Raw genomic sequence first — 16,860 nt, 5'->3', positions numbered from 1 at the left:
CAGATGACATGATTATCAATTCAAAAAATCCAATGGAGTCTATAAAAAGTAACTGCCCTAATGAGTGAGTTTAGGTGTCAGGATCAAAATACATAAATCAATTGTGTTTCTATATACAAGCAACAAACAATTGGAAATCGAAATTTCCTGAAGTCCCAGCTGCTCAGGAGGCTATTTAAGTACAGTCTGGGCAACATAGCAAGACCTTGTCGCTAAATTATTTTTTAACTAAAAAAACGTAGCTTTATAATCATATTCAAAGTTTTGGAATATTCAAGAATAAAGGTTACAAAAGATATGCAAAACTTATAAACTGAAAACTTTGAAATGCTAAGAGTAATTACGGACCACTTAAGTAAATGGAGAGATACACCATGTTATAGGTAGGAAGTCTCAATGTTGTTATGTCAACACAATGGCAATCAAATCTCAGCAGGCTTTTTGTGAACACTCAACATATAAGATTTCGGTGACCAAATATGGGGATTTCTCCCAACCACCAAGCAAACAATCAGTTCTACAAGCAGATTCTAAAATCCACATGAAAAGGCAAGTGAACCCAGAATAGGCAAAACAACTTGATAAAGAAGAATGATTTTTAAGGACTAACATCTGATTCAAAATTTATTATTACTTCATGTCTATCAAAATGGCTAAAATTTTAAAAATATAGTGAGGATATAAAATGCTGGCAAGGATTTGCAGAAAATAAAGTCCTATCATATCGCTGATGGGAATATAAATAGTGCAGTATTATGGAAAAGAGTATAGTACTTTCTTAATTAAACATGTAATTCACCATAATAACTCACCATATGACTAACTTACAATATGACCCAGCAATTATACTATTTCATTTATCTTTATTCAAGAGAAATGAAAATTTGTTCCACAAGAAAACCTGTATATGAGTTAAGTGTTTTTAAAATGTTGTTTCTGATTTTTTTTGTATGTTTGTTTTAAGACGGAGTCTCGCTCTGTCGCCCAGGCTGGAGTGCAAGCTCACTGCAACCTCCACCTCCCTAGTTCAAGCCATTCTCCTGACTCAGCCTCCAGAGTAGCTGGAACTACAAGCGCCTGCCACCACGCCCGGCTAATTTTTTTGTATTTTTAGTAGATACTGGGTTTCACCGTGTTAGCCAGGATGGTCTCCATCTCCTGACCTCGTGATCCGCCTGACTTGGCCTCCCAAAGTGCTGGGATCTCAGGTGTGAGCCACCGCACCTGGTCTTTAATTCTTAAGTTCTGTTATGTAATTTCTGTTATTCTAATTCTGATTTGTGCTGTTCTTTTGTGTTTTGAATCATTTCCTTAAAGTTTTTCAGCCCATTTTGAAACATTCTATTAAAGTTGCATTTATTTCTTGAATATGTCTTTCCAGTTATTCTGTAGGATTATTCTTCTGCTTCTAATTCACATTTTTTTCTTCTCATGGTAGATTCACGTGGGATTTGATCTTAACATTTTGTGTCTCTCATTTTCATGTGAAATTATTCTTCCTGGACTATGTGAAGAGATTTCGATTTAGATAGCTTTTATAACTTAATAGTTTCCCTTCATCCATTTTTTTGTATGTGTGCATTGTTAAAAAAAATTGACAGTTTATTTTCTGAGATTCTCTAGTTCTTTCTCTCTAGCACTTTTATCTGACCCATCTTCTTCTTGCTCTGTCATCCTTATTGTGATTCCACTCCAAGCAGTTCCTCGTTAGATCTGAGCCCTGCCCTGGGAGGAAGGCCTGATGGTTCAGTTTGAAAGTTCATCGGAAATAATCAGTTTCAGCTCCCTGAAGCCTTACTATGGGTCGCTTGCAATTAGCCACTTTTATAGTGAACTAAACCCATCAGTTGTGTTACATTAGCGCACTGTGCTTTCTAGTGAATGCATGCTGCCTATTTTGGGGTTCTGTTCTCAGGTCTGTCAGTGCTGTGTTGCTTCCTTCTGCTTTCCTCTACACAGATGTTGATAACACACAAATCTTATGGGTCTTAATGGTTTATCCTCTCCCCCTTGTATTTTGGGGTTCATAAGGATATATCATCACCTAAGCTTTTGTTTTACTTTTGTAAATGTCATCCACAGGCTTTGATTTTGGTAACTACCCAGTTCCCATGCAGTGATTTGGAAAGATCCCAAATCTGTATTTCTATTGATGTTATCATATTTCCCAAATCCCTATAACCTTCATTTTTGATGTTTTTTTCCCTTTGATCACTTTAAAGATTTTATTCTATTGTTTTCTGGCTTCCATTGTTCTACTGAAAGCTATGCGAGTTTAGATGTAGCTTAAAACTTCAAAAACACAAACTGTCTTTCTTCTACTCTAATACTGCAACAATCAATACATAAGATTTCAGTGACCAAATATGGGGGTTTCTCCCAACCACCAAGCAAGTCATCAGCTCTACAGCAGACACCACCTGAGTGTCCTCCAATTCAATTCTGACACTATCTTCCTGTCAGCAGCATCAGATCTCACAGAGACCTGCTTCAAATTGAGCTTCCCACGACACCCTTTTTGGGTTTAATTTTCTAGCATGGCCCACAGAACTCAGAGAAACACCTGTTACCTTTACCAGTTTATTGGACAAAGAAAACAAATGAAGAGATGCACAGGGTGAGGTATGGGGGTGGCGGCGGAGCTTTGATGAGTGTGTCACTCTCTAGGATCCTCCATGTGTTCAGTTATCTAAAAGTTCTCCAAACCCAGATCTCTTGGGGTTTTATGGAACCTTCATTACATAGGCATGATTGATGAAGCCATTGGCATTTCATGATTGACTTAACCTTCAACCCCTCTATCCTCTCTGGAAGTTGGAGATAGGGCTGAAAGTCCCAATCCTCTAATCATGTCTTGTTTTTTTCTATGACGAGCCTTCATCCTGAAGCTACCTAGGGGCTATCAGCCATCAGTAAACTTGTTAGTATACAAAACAACATCGATTTGGAGATTCCAAAGATTTTAAGAATAATATGCCAGGAAACAGAGACAAAAGCCAGGTATATAACTTACACAATAAAATACATAGTGTGCTATGTTAAACATTAAATAGCAAAGTGCTGACTACTTTAATGACATCATGAATTTAGCTGGTTCAGGGATATGGATAGACTCACTCCCTTTTATTGTCAAATGTTTCAAGGATAAGTTTTGTCTTGTGTGAGCATGTGTGTGCGTGTGTGCATGTGTGTGCACGCGTGTGTGTTTTCTCCATCATTCTTCTAGCAGGACTTTGAATCGCAAGCACTGTGAGACTCAGGGAGATCTTCACTCTACCTTTCTGGTCTAGCTCCCATATTCCTATACCACCGTTTCACTTAAAAAATGTCCCTTAGGGAAAATTGGATGTGTGTTGTGAGACAAAGTAGCAAATGTAAGAAGTCATGTTTGTTCATTTCTGCTTGCCAGCAAAATTTCGCAAAGCCCTGATTTGTAATGACATGCAGCTCTCCAGAAGGATGATTTGAAAATAAAACACGGATACAGCACATGGACACCAAATCTCTCGCCTGAGTCACTACATTCCTTAAAAGATAAATGACCCTAGTCTTTGCCTTTTCCTACACATAAGACAACTTCTGACATGGTTAGTGATTATGACTCTGTGATCCACAACCAGATATACTCTTGCACCTAAATGGTGATGTGATTTTGCTTTAATGTAAGTAACTTCTGAGCACATACTTGTAACTGGCTGAAGCACAGCTGCTTGCTGCTCAGAGGCCGAAAACTCAAGAAGTGAAGTGTGGTGAAAGGAAGGCAGTTTTATTTATCAAATGCTGCCAACTGGGAAATGGCCAGGCTCGTATCTTTAAAAAACCATTTTAGGTGTTCAGCTGAGGGGAGGGGTTTAAAAGTGGAGGCTTGGTATGAGAAATACACAGAAGTAGCACAGGATGCAGGTCTGCATGTCTTGCTCCACGTGCTATCTTGGATTAGTGTCCACCTGGAGTTCCAGCTGATACCATGTCAGTTAAAGACAGGTTGTAGATAATCCATCTTGAGGTAATTTCCAAGTGGAAGAGAATCCACAACTGGGCTTCCATGCCTGGCTTGTTGTAAAATAAGTCCCTGAAATTTTTAAACAAGAATACAGTTAGATAAGTGTGTGTATTGAAAGGGAGTGTCTGGTGGGAAAGAGAGAAGAGTAGAGTTTCAAAGTACATTTCAAGGCTATATTTTAAGACTAAGAAAAAAGCATGTCTACAGTCTATTTCAGGGTTACATCTTAATAGTAGGGAGAAAGGAGAAAACAGTTTTAAAATGCATTTCATACATACTGAACTTTCACAACCTGTATATAAGTTATGAACTGAAACACTGTTTTGAAGCAGTCTGATAGAATCTCCCCGAAACACTCCTCTCAGGCTATAATCATCTACAGTCCTCAGTAAGACTTCAGAATAAAACTAACTTTAATTCTTTAAAAGCTTTATTTTTCTTTCTTTAGTCAACAATGTCTTGGTTTCCTTGGATTTCAGTTTGTCATGCCAGCCCATGTAGCAGTTTTTAGAAAGCTCACTTTGTTTATTCATTTAGCTAAACCTAGTAGAGCTTTTCTATGTGTGGCAAGCTCAGTCTTCATCCAGTGACCTCAAAGAGGAAAGACTGATTAACAATTCAACTAGGAAGAATTATTCTGTCTTTAAAATTTTAGTTGATATATAAGCTTCTTTGCTTCTACACCTATGCAGTGTTTTTAAAACTATTAATCTTATGATGTATTCCATTTTATAGTTGTTGAAATAGAAGAAGAAAATAGCTTGCCACTACCTACTATATTTTAATACAGAATAAAATTCTCTATTCACCAAGAGCAAGAGAAAAGAGAAACATTCCTGGATCTGCCTGAGGTGGAACTGTTGACATAATTTGCCCTCCCTTCCTTTATTAAGATGGGAAAGCAAAGGGCTGTATCCTTGCTATAAAAATGAAATAGAAATAAACCTACATTGCTCTTCCTGCTTCTTTTCCTTCATCCTCTACAGAAGACTACCAGGAGCTTTATTTTTCTTTTTTTAGTCAACAATGTCTTTGGTTTCCCTGGATTTCAGTTTGTCATGCCAGCCCATGTAGCAGTTTTTATCTATCTTGTCTTTTTTTTTCTTTTTGGAGTGCATCATTCTACTTAATCTGTCAAAGGCTGAGGGGTGTTCTAATATAACCCATTATTATTGTATTTCTATCAGTGTTATATATTTATACACATTTTTGGTTCATTTTGAATATTATTGAGTATATAACGTTTAATGAAACGGTTAAAACATTTTTACCTTGGCTATTGATAGTATAATGCTGCTCTTTTCAGACTTCCACTGTCAACTGCTGCATACTCTGTCTTTTCTCTATAGCTTCTTTTAAGATCTCTTCTGTTTTTGCTACTTTACAATTTTAAAAATATTGTAATTTTTTTTCTTTCTGCTTGAGATTCATTGAGATTCCTATATCTGAACATACTCATCTATCATTTCTGGAAAACTTTTACCAATTATCTTCCTACATACTATCTCTATTTAACTCTGCCCTGTTCCTTCTCTGATTAGACAAATATTTGACTTTCTCAATCTCCTCGTCTTTACCTTTTTTCTGTATTTTCAATTTCTTTTTCCCTCTCTTTTGCCTTCTATGTATTTTTTCCAGTTGTATATTCTAGTTCAAAAATCCTTCTTTGGGGTGGGTCTATCAGCTATTAAGCTCATTCATAAACTTTTAACTATATATATATATTTTTTCTGGCTGTTTCTGATTCTTTTTCATTTTTGAAGTTTGTTGTTCTTACTTGAGACCTTTTTATTTCTTTAAATATACTGATTTTGATAAATTTCAACCCTTTAGAGGTTTAATTCCACTGTTGTTTTGTTAGCTTTCATTCATGGTATTTTATACCTGTTTTTTGTTTGTTTGTTTGTTTGTTTTTTAACTGAGAGCTCACATTTCCTGCAACTTTATCTATGGTTATCTTTTGAGGCCTAGGTTGAAGTAGATGCATGTAGGGAGAATGTGTGTTGTTTTTATCAGGCAATTTAAATGGAGTACTTTACACTAAATTCTTACTTTAGACTTTCAAAAATTTTCTTAACAATCTCTAGAGTGTGAATCTTGACTACCAACCTGAGTAAAGGTTGGCTTTTTTCCTTCTTTACTTATACCTGAGATGTGAAGCAGGCAATACTCCTGGTAGTCTTCTGTAGAGAATGAAGGAAACGAAGCAGGAAGAGCAATGTAGGTTTATTTCTATTTCATTTTTATAGCAAGGATACAACCCTTTGCTTTCCCAGCTTAATAAAGGAAGGGAGGGCAAATTTTCTCAACAGTTCCACCTCAGGCAGATCCAGGAATGTTTCCCTTTTCTCTTGCTCTTGGTGACAACTTGAGCACAAGATCAATTCAATATGACAGCCATCCTCAATGTTTCAGCTTTGGAGCTAAAGATTTGCACTTTCTCATAGTTTTTGTCCCCTGAGTATTTCTGATGTTCTTGCATTGGTGAATGTATAAAAAGTTTTAAAGAATTGTATCCCATGTTTTAAATTGTTTTCCATGGGACAGTTGATCAGGGTACCTAGTCTGAAAAAGTATTGGATACAGAAGCTAGCAACATATTTAACATAAGAAAAAGTCTACAAGTATCCAAAGAGGAAACACTGATAACCTATAAACAACATTTACTCTGGCTTCCAGCTTCTCTTTTGCAATACCAAACACCCAAAAATAGCAGAGTTATACCTGAAGAAGAATTCTGACAGAAAGAGATTTTGATCCAAAATTTGATGCCCAGGTAAGTCGTCATTCAAAAGAGACACCTTAGAACTATAAGAATTCAGAAAGCACATCACTCTAGATCTAAAGTTAAGAAACTGATATGAGTAAATTATGGTATGTTGACAGTGATTCAAAGCAAACTAAACATACGACTAAGTAGAAATATTGCAAATATGGTCGCAAACACTGAATATAAATTTCAAAAATTATTTCCAAAGGGAATATATAACATGAAAGCTATTAGTTTAATAATAATAATGTGATTTCAATTCTCATTAATAAAATCTAAAAAGAGGAAAGAGATATCCGAAGAAATATAACATCAATTTCTATGAATTAACCTGTCACTGGGATGACAGTATTATATACATTAATTAAATTTAATACTCATGAAAACTCAAACAGGTATATTAATTTTCTCTTGCTCCTGTACTAAATTACCTAAATTATACTGGCTTGAAAACAGACAAAAGTATTATTTTACAACTCTGTATGTCAGAAGTCCAACACAGGTCTCACTTGGCTAAAACAAATGTGTCAGAAGGACTGTGTTCCTTTCTTGAAGTTAGAGAGGAAATTATGTTTCCTTCCCTTTCTAGCTTCTAGAGGCTACCTACTATTATTGGCTTGCAAACTGCTTTCTCCATATTCAAAGTGAGCAACAGTGAGTTGAGTCCTTCTCACATCACATCACTCTAACCTCTTCTTGAATAGTCTCTCCTACTTTTCAGGAAGCTTGAGATTATATTGAGCCCATTTGGATATTCAGGAAAATTGCTATTTTAATGTCCACTAATTAGCAATCTTAATTCTCTCTGTAACCTTACATCCCCTTTGCCATGTAACATAATATTCAGAGTTCTGGGAATTAAGATATAGAAATACTTGGGTAAACCTTATTCTACACATCACAGTCTAGCCCTCTGACTGCCAAAGATTAATGTTAGTCCGAATGTTTGCTCCATCTCAAGATCCTCAAAATTTCTGAACCCATTATAGCATCAATACAAATCCTCAAATCTTATCTAAATTTCATCATCTAAATAATCTAAATTAGGTATGGGTGAGATTCTGGATATGATCTACCTGGTAGCACAATTTTCTTTATCTATGGACCAATAAAACTAAAGAAGTAGACAATACTGAATTCATTTTACAAAGAAGACATTGAAAGTTAAATACCTTTTCTAAAACCACATCCTTATTAAGTGTTGGAGATTCTCATCTGTTTTCAACCCCAAAGTTCATAATATTTTTAATCATTTCACTATCTAGAGAACACAAACCTCCAAAATTCTTCATTTTACAACTAGGGAGTTTAGAGGGTATTAATTCACCAGGAAATACATAAATCAGATATTGGAAAAGGCTTTAAATATTTATATCACCCAGAAGTAGTTTAAGTCAAGGATAGATATGGATAAGACCAAACTGATGGGACCCATTTTCAGTTGCTTTGGAGAACCTTATGATATTGGTATTGTGGTAGGCTAAATAATGCCTCAGTCTCACAAGATGCCAACACACTAATACTTGAAATCTATAAATATTATTATACTTAGTTTTCGAAGTATAATTTTGCAAAATATAGACTACTTACTTAGTTGATGATATTATTCTTTTGTTACTTTGAATGTGTCATCTTATCTGTTTGGACTACAGAGTTTTGGAAATGAAATCATGAGTTAATGTTAGAGAGAATCCCTTGTATGTGGAGAGCCATTTTTCTCTTACTGCTTTCAAAATTCTCTCAGTAGTTTTGGCTTTTGACAATTTTATTATTTTGTTTATATTAATCTCTCTGAGTTGTCTTACTGGGGGTTCCTGAATTTTTCAGATGTGTACTTAATGTTTTAATTAAATTTGAGTAGTTTTTAGTTATTATATCTTCAAGTAGTGTTTCTTCCCCTTTTTCCTATCTTCTGTGATTCTAATATGTGTATGCTGATTAGCATGACACTGTTCAATTAGTCTCTGAGACTTTATGTATTTTTATTTATTCAGTTTTTTTTTCCTGTTCCTTAGGCTAGATGATCTAAACTAACCTATATTCAAATTCTCTTTTTCTTCCAGGACTAATCTTCTATTGAATCCCTAGAGTAAATTTTTTAGTTGTTATTATACTTTTCAATTTGATAATTTTTACTTTTCTGTTTCCTCATTGGTAATATTTGCTGAGACATCAGTTTTTTATTTTTTTTATTTTTTTTAGTTTTTTAGAATTAGTTTCCTCTATTTCTTTGAACATATTTATAATAATTGATTTAAAGTCTATCTATTATGTCCAATATCTACCTCAGCAACACTTTATATTGCATGCTTTTTTTTCCTTCCTGTATATGAGCCATTCTTGATTATTTACGACTTCTAATTTTTTATTGAAAACTGGATATTTTATATAATATAATGTGGCAACTCTAGCAATCAGATTATCTCCTCCCAGGCTTTCTTTTGGTTGCCATTTATTGCTGTTGTTATTATTATTTCTCTCCTGGACTAATTCTTTATTAGTCTCTGTTATGTGTGGCCACTGAGTCCTCTGTACAGTTAGCTTTGTAGTTAGCTCATGCCTGGACAGAGATTTCTTTATATACCCTGAGTGAATAAGCTGTATGTTATTTGTCGAGAGACTCTTTGTATTATGACGTGCTATCAATGTTTTGATAGTTTACAATTCTGCATTAGTCTTCCCTTCCTGCTTCACAGGACCTAAAGTTCAAGTGGAGGTGAGAGGATGGAACCTTCTCAGATCATTCTTTTACATGCACACAGCCCTACTCATGGATGATGCTTTCTTCAAATTCCTAAGGAATATGTCAGTGTTGTTCAAAGATTCTTGTGTTATCTCACTCATAAACTCTTCGGTTTACATTTTTATTGGCCAGCTTCTTATTTGCCTCAACTCATATAGTCTCCTCAGGCAGCTGTCATGTTAAACAATCACTTTTGATTGTTTTCAGCAAATGTCCTAGAGACAAGATTTTTCCCAATCCACAAGCTTTCAGTAGGTCAAAACAATCATAAGCCTTAAAAATTGAGCTTTTCCAAGGAGCTGTCAGATGGATCAAGGCTTAGACAATGCCATTCTGCCTCCTCTTGTAGTTTCTAGAATTCCACTTTACATACCTATTGTTGAGAGGCTGCTGGATTTCATACCAACCATTTACATATAAAGAAGAGAACGGAAATAGGGAAATTAAAATGTCAGACAACTTGTTGTTCTTACCAATATTTAGCACTCTTGTTGAATAAGTGCTCTTTGTATTATTGCATGCCTTCAGTTAATTTTGAGATTTCTGGAAAAATGTGATTTTTCCAGATTCACATTCATGGAAAACTCCTTTCAATTATTCCTCTTTGCCCTAAGGATAAAAGCCTTTTTAATTATCCTTACAGCTGCCTCTCAGGCTGCCTGTGTTGTTGGGCCTCTGTCTACCTTTCCAGCCTCAGTTGGTGTTATAGATTAGATATTCGCCCCCACCCAAATCTCATGTTGAAATATAATCCCTGATCTTGAAGGTGGGGCCTGGTGGGAGGTGTTTGGATTATGGGAGTCGATCCTTCCTGAATGGCTTGGGCCATTTCCTTGGTGATAGGTGAGCTCTTGCTCTGAGATCTCATGGTCATTTAAAAGTCTGTGGAACCTCCCCTCCCCCACTCTCTCTCTCTTTCCCTGCTTTTGCTATGTGACATGCAAGCTCCTGCTTTGCCTTCTACCCACTTCCTGAAGCCTCACCAGAAATTATGCTTCCTGTACGGCTTGCAGAACTGTGAGTCAATTAAATTCTTTTTCTTACAAATTACCTAGTCTCAGGCATTTCTTTATAGTAATGAAAGAATGACCTAATATAGAAAATTAGTACTCAGAGTGGAGTATTACTACAAAAATACCTGAAAATGTGGAAACAGCTTTGAAATTGGATAACGGCCAGAGGTTAGGATCATGTGGAGTATGTCTTTCTAGAGAAGACAGGAAGATAAGAGTAAGTTTGCAACTTCTTAGAGACTGCTTAAATGATTGTGACTAAAATGCTGATAGTGATATGGAAAATGAAATCCAGGCTGACAAGATCTGAGATGAAAATGAGGAACTTATTGGGAATCGGAGCAAAGGTCACACATGTTATGTCATAGGAAAGAGCTTGGCTGCATTCTGTTTATGCCCTGGGTATCTGAGGAAATTTGAACTTGAGAGCGATAACCTAGGGTATTTGACAGAAGAAATTTCTAAGCAGCAAAGTGCTCAAGATGTGGCCTGGCTGTTTCTAACAACCTATGCTTAGATACAGAAGCAAAGAAATGGCTTAAAGTAGAAATTTATATTGGAAGAGGAAACAGAGCATAAATGTTTGGAAATTTTGCAGCCTAGCCACATGGCAGAGAAAGAAAAAGCTTTTTTGGTAGAGGAATTCAAGCAGGTTGTGGAGCAACCACTTGCTAGATACATTGGCATAACTAAAAGGGAGCCAAGTGCTACTATCCAAGACAATGGGGAAAACAACTTGAAGGCATTTCAGAGACCTTCATGACAGCCCCGCCCATCAGAGACCTTAGGAGAGACCATGGGCCAAGCCCTTGGCAAACTGCTCTCCCCAAATCCCAGCCACTCCAGTTCCTGCTATGGCGTAATAGGGTCCACGTACAGCTCGGGCTGCCATTTTGGAGGATGCAAGCCATAAGCTTACATGATTTCCACGCCATGTTAAGCCTGTGGGTATACAGCGTGCCAGAGTTGAGGCTTGGAAGCCTCTGTGTAGGTTTCAGAGGATGCATGAAAAAGCCTGGATGTCCATGCAGAAGCCTGCTGCAGGGGCAGAGTCCTCACAGACAACTTCTACTAGGGCAAAGTGGAGGGGAAATATGGGGCTGGAGCCCCCACACAAAGTCTCTAATGAGCACTGCCTAGTGGAACTGTGAGAAGGGGGCCACCATTCTTTAGACATGAGAATGGTAGATCTACCAGCAGTCTATACTCTGTACCTGGAAAATCCACAGGCACTCAACCCCAGTCCATGAGAGCAGTTGGGGGAGCTGTACTCTGCAAAGGTATAGGAGCAGAGCTGCCCAAGGCCTTGGGAGTCCTCCCCTTGCACCAGTGTGCCCTGGATGTGGAACATGGAGTCAAAGGGGATTACATTGGAGCTTTAAGATTTAATGACTGCCTGCTTGGGTTTTGACTTGCATGGAGCCTGTAGCCCCTTTCTTTTAGCCAATTTCTCCCTTTTGGAATGGGAATGTTTACTCAATGCCTATACATCCATTGTATCTTGGAAGTAACTAACTTGTTTATTTTACAGGCTCATAGGTGGAAGGGATTTGTCTTGTCTCAGATGAAACTTTGGACTTTTGAGTTAAATCTGGCAAAGGTCAAGATTTTGGGGGACTGCTGAGAGAGTATGATTCTATTTTGCAATGTGAGGACATGAGATTTGGGAGGGGCCAGGAGAAGAATTATATAGTTTGGATATTTGTCCCTGCCTAAATCTCATGTTGAAATATAATCCCCAATCTTGGAGATGGGGCCTGGTGGGAGGTGTTTGGGTCACGGGGGTGTTATCTCTCATGAATGGCTTGGGCCATCCCCTGGGTTACGAGTGAGCTCTCCAGTTGAGTTCACATGAGATCTGGTCATTTAAAAGTATGTGGCACCTCCCCTACCACTTGCTCCTGCATTTACTCGTGTGAAGTACAAGCTCCCACTTTGCCTTCTGCCATGAGTTAAAGTCTCCTGAGCCCCTCCTGGACAGCCTGCAGAAATGTAAGCCAATTAAGCCTCTTTTCTTATAAATTATCCAGTCTTGGGTATTTCTTTATAGCAATGCAAGAATGTCCTAATACATCTGGCATCCCTTCTTTCTGAGCATTGGTTTATCTCAATGACTCTGTGCTTTCTTTAATATTACACTACCTCCCATTGCAGGACTTCTGTTTAGACTAACACCTATGCCTGCACCCCCAACTCAAGATTAGGCAAATTCCCATCTCCACTAACTTAGAATAACATACTTTTCATTCATAGCAATTATGGCAATTATCCGTGATTGAATTCATAATTGGGAATGTTTGATTCACATCTTTCTTATAAAATTCAAATACAATGAAGACAGGTAAAATGTCACTTCGGTTCACAACCGTATCCTGCATCTAATGTACCAACACACATTAACTACTTAATACCCGCTGAAATAAATGAAAACCTATATGTATATGTAAAATAAATCGTGGACAAAATAAAAAAGCAAGCACATGCTTTACTTAGAAAATAGAATAAAATAAAAACAAGGAAGCAGACACAACTGCATACAAAAGGGAAAAGTGAAATAACCAAACATCTTAGTTGACCGTTTTCATTGCTAAACTTTTGTGAAATTAATATTCAGTGCTTAAACTGTATGTTTCACATACATTGTTTAACTTAATCTTCACAGCACTCTATTATCAATGTTTTACAGATAAGAAAACTCAGGCTTATTGACGCTAATTGACTTACAAAACCATTAATAAGTTCTGGGCCACTTTGGCACCTGAACTTTCAAGCATTAACAGGAAAAAAAAAGGTTAAGCTTCTCTGTAAAACAAAAAGATTCTCAGATTTGAGTTCAAAAAAGAAAAACAAGATGAAATCTATCTACTGCTTACGGCAGATATGCCCAAAACAAGATTACACAGGTTAAATATAAATGGATAGGGTGAGGTCTATTAGGCAAAAGCAAAGAGAAACATAGCAAAAGTTGAAGCATCAATAACAAGGTAGATTTCAAGGCAAAAATACAAAATGATACAAAAAAGGTCTTTTATATTAAAAACATAAACTATGTAAATATAAAAGACATGCATCATTATAGGATGAATAATACATGTTCAAAATACATAAACCACAAACTGCTCAAAGCACAATAATAATAGATGAAATTTTCATATCTTTCTAAGTATAAAGTAGACCAAATAAAAACAGTCATTGAAAAGTTGGTTTTTTGTCCTCTTTACGTTAACTATATCAAAAATGAATATGTATTTATATTTTCAAAAAAGTCTGAGTATAAAATAAAATATTAACTTTACTCCTTTAAGCTCATCCTTGACTTTATACATAGCCATTATTATAAAAGATTAATGGTCTTTTCAAATATTATTTTATACACTTACATAGATACATACACATCATATCTACAATCGTTTTTAAGATAATGGAACTTTATTATTATTATTATTATAACATTATTATTTGAGATATAGTTTTGCTCTTGTTACCCAGGCTGGAATGCAATGGCGTGATCTCAGCTCCTTGCAACCTCTGCCTCCCAGGTTCAAGTGATTCTCTTGCCTCCGCCTCCCGAGGAGCTGGGGTTACATGCGCCACTATACCCGACTAATTTTTTTGTATTTTTAGTAGAGACAGGGTTTCGTCATGTTGGTCAGGCTGGTCTCAAACTTCTGACCTCAGGTGATCCACCTACTTTGGCCTCCCAAGTACTGGGATTACAGCCGTAAGCCACAGCACCCAGCCCAAGATAACGGAGCTTATTTAACTTAACTTAATTTTTTTAGGAAATATTTTTAAATGCAGAAAAAGAGAGTACTATGATAAACATCCACTTTGCACCAAGAATAATTGACAATTGTTTTATGTTAACATATTTATTTAAGTCTTTTGTTAATAACAAGATAGTCAAAGTTAAAGCATATTTTGATATGTATGTGGGTAAAGAAGGGAGGGAAGATATACTCAAAGTGTACATAAAATATACACGTAAATGCCAGAAAGTTTTTCAAACAGTGGGTGGTAGTCAGCACTGAAGTGTTGGAATGGAAATGTAAGTGGAGGTGGGATTGAAACAGGCTGTTGCTGTATCACTGTTTTTCTTAATCATAAGAATGATTTAATTTTATAGTTTCTCAAAATACCCAAGGGAGGAACATAAACTCCTATATATAATATGACTCTTTTTAAACATATATACCTACAAATGTTTGGGGTGATAGGAAACACTGAAAATAAATTTACCAAAGAGTTATTTTAGCCATTCAGTGCTTATTGCTGGGTGGTGGAATTATCGCTGACTTTGTTCTTAGTATACTTCTTCATTTTCCAAATTATCTACCATAAGCAATTATATTCTGATTGTAAAATGCTACAGATGAAAAACTAGAAATAAACATTAAAATTATTTAAAAGGTTTAGTTCACTAACAATCCTGGCAATGTTGCGTTGATACTAGGATACTCAAGACAACAGATTTGGTCACAACTAAAACTTTTTAGAGCTCTCCACTTATTCATTTCCAATTATGTATGATTAATTTCTACGGTCTATTACTTACATTCACAGCTGGTGAAACTGTAAATTGGTACCACCTTTTGGAAAGCAATTGGCTCTATACATCTTCAAACTCTTAAAAGTTATTTAAAAAGGCTTATGCCCTTTACCCCAGAACTGTCGCTTTCCAAAAATTTTCCTAAAGGGGGAAATTTGAAATAAGAAAAACATACACAAGATGATCATTGTAACTTACATATAATAAAGTTGGAGAAAGGTTAAATTACCGTGCATTTATTCAACAGAATACTCCGTCATTTGTAACAATGATTATGAAACCAAATAGAAAAATATTCACTTTAGGTTAAATGAAGAAGAAAACATATCTATCTATGTTGGGATTGCAATATGAAAATTTAATACTTCTAGGTAGAAGAAGAGAAGCAGAATATGAAAAACTAAAAAGTCTTCAGGGGTAGGAGGAGGTGAGCAGATCTCTAAATAATCTTGAGATCAATGGAAACAGTGTATAGATTTTTAGGTTTACTTACATGCTACTGATCTTATTTTAAGATACTTCAGAATATGTTACCAAAAAGTGTTTGCTTTTCTTGCAAACGCCCCATGTTTGGGAAATATGCAATTTGAAGCCAAGGCATTACTGTACTTTTTATAATGCACTTGAAAGTTTTACTAGCTGTTCCAAAGGTGGAGTACTGAGTATTGATAAATCGCTTAAGTGGAGGCTCATATGAAATATAAACAATTACCCCAGGGCCTTAGAGCAATTGTGATCAATTCTGGCACAGCATCAAATCCATAATTTTCTTTGCTACTCTAATTTTTACTTTTTTTGTATTTTGAAAGTAATGTGACCGCAACTGTTACTAAAATTGCTCCTGAGATGAGGACACCGAAACACAGACACACGGAGAGGTTCGTCCGCTCTTCCTCCCCTCATTTACTAAGCTCACACGTCTATCCTGAGGATTTGGAAACACCGTACGATTGTGCACTTAGTGTGCACAGCTAAGGGGTAAACAGATACCCACCGGGCTGTCTAAGGCGCAGCCTCAAGGCAAGAAAAGAAGAAGGGTGCTGGGTCGCAGGGGATGTGAGGGCGGGGCGGCCACTTTGCTGCGGGTGAGACCCACAGCCAGTGAGCACTGAGGAAGTCAGAAGAGAGCTATCAGTCTCTTGGACACCTTCATTTTCTGCCCGGTACATTTATCTTCCGCTATTGTCTGGGATCCACTTCTGACCCCCAGTTGCTACCAGCAGTAGCCCAACCTATGGCGCCTGGGGCTAGTGCCGGCCTCCCGCAGCTACCTCCGCCTCTTCCCGTTTCCTCTGCGCCTGCGCGACCGGAAAATTCGCGAAGGTTCCTGAAACGCAACAGATCGTTTCCGGAAGCCGGTAGCCGCCTCAGTCGTCAGACCGGTGCTAGCGACACGGGAGTGGCTAACGTGTCCTCTTGCCGTTCCCGGTGCTTGGGCCTTGCCTGTGACGGTGGGAAAAGAAAATGGCCTTGCTGTGCTACAACAGGGGCTGCGGTCAGCGCTTCGATCCCGAGACCAATTCCGACGGTAAGAGGAACGCGCCGCCAGCCCTCCCGCCCCTCTCCATCTCGTCAGTGGGGGAGGCCCAAAGGGTGCCCGCGGATCTCCTGCAGCCGTCCTCGCGCGGCCCCAGGTCCATGCCCCTCCTGGGCCTCCCTTGACCGCCCGCACAGCCCGCCGGCCGCCCCTCTGGTGCGCCGCGTTCCCTTGGCGAGCGCCCGGCCGGGGCGCCTGACCTCTGCCACTGCGGAAAGAGACGCATCTCTGGATCCACGTGTTTC

The 16,860-nt window shown here is 37.5% G+C and overlaps 1 protein-coding gene and 1 long non-coding RNA gene across 2 annotated transcripts in view; one reads left to right on the top strand and one right to left on the bottom strand.

Annotated features, from left to right (window-relative positions):
- Window positions 1–3,750: 3,750 nt before the first annotated feature.
- On the bottom strand, window positions 3,751–16,341 carry LOC105484368 (uncharacterized). Its single transcript, XR_988888.2, has 2 exons — window positions 16,073–16,341; window positions 3,751–4,072 (listed from the first exon to the last, which is right to left on the bottom strand). It is a non-coding gene; the product is annotated as an uncharacterized lncRNA (long non-coding RNA).
- LOC105484367 (cysteine and histidine rich domain containing 1) overlaps window positions 16,341–16,860 on the top strand; it is a 23,567-nt gene continuing 23,047 nt past the window's right edge. The window contains exon 1 of the mRNA XM_011745901.3: window positions 16,341–16,606. Within this exon, the coding sequence (XP_011744203.1) occupies window positions 16,543–16,606 (64 nt within the window). The 5' untranslated portion in view covers window positions 16,341–16,542. The remainder of the gene's footprint in view (window positions 16,607–16,860) is intronic.

This window comes from Macaca nemestrina, chromosome 12 (genome assembly GCF_043159975.1).
Source record: "Macaca nemestrina isolate mMacNem1 chromosome 12, mMacNem.hap1, whole genome shotgun sequence".
Classification (NCBI taxonomy): Eukaryota; Metazoa; Chordata; class Mammalia; order Primates; family Cercopithecidae; genus Macaca; species Macaca nemestrina.
This window is presented reverse-complemented; position numbering and strand designations above follow the sequence as displayed.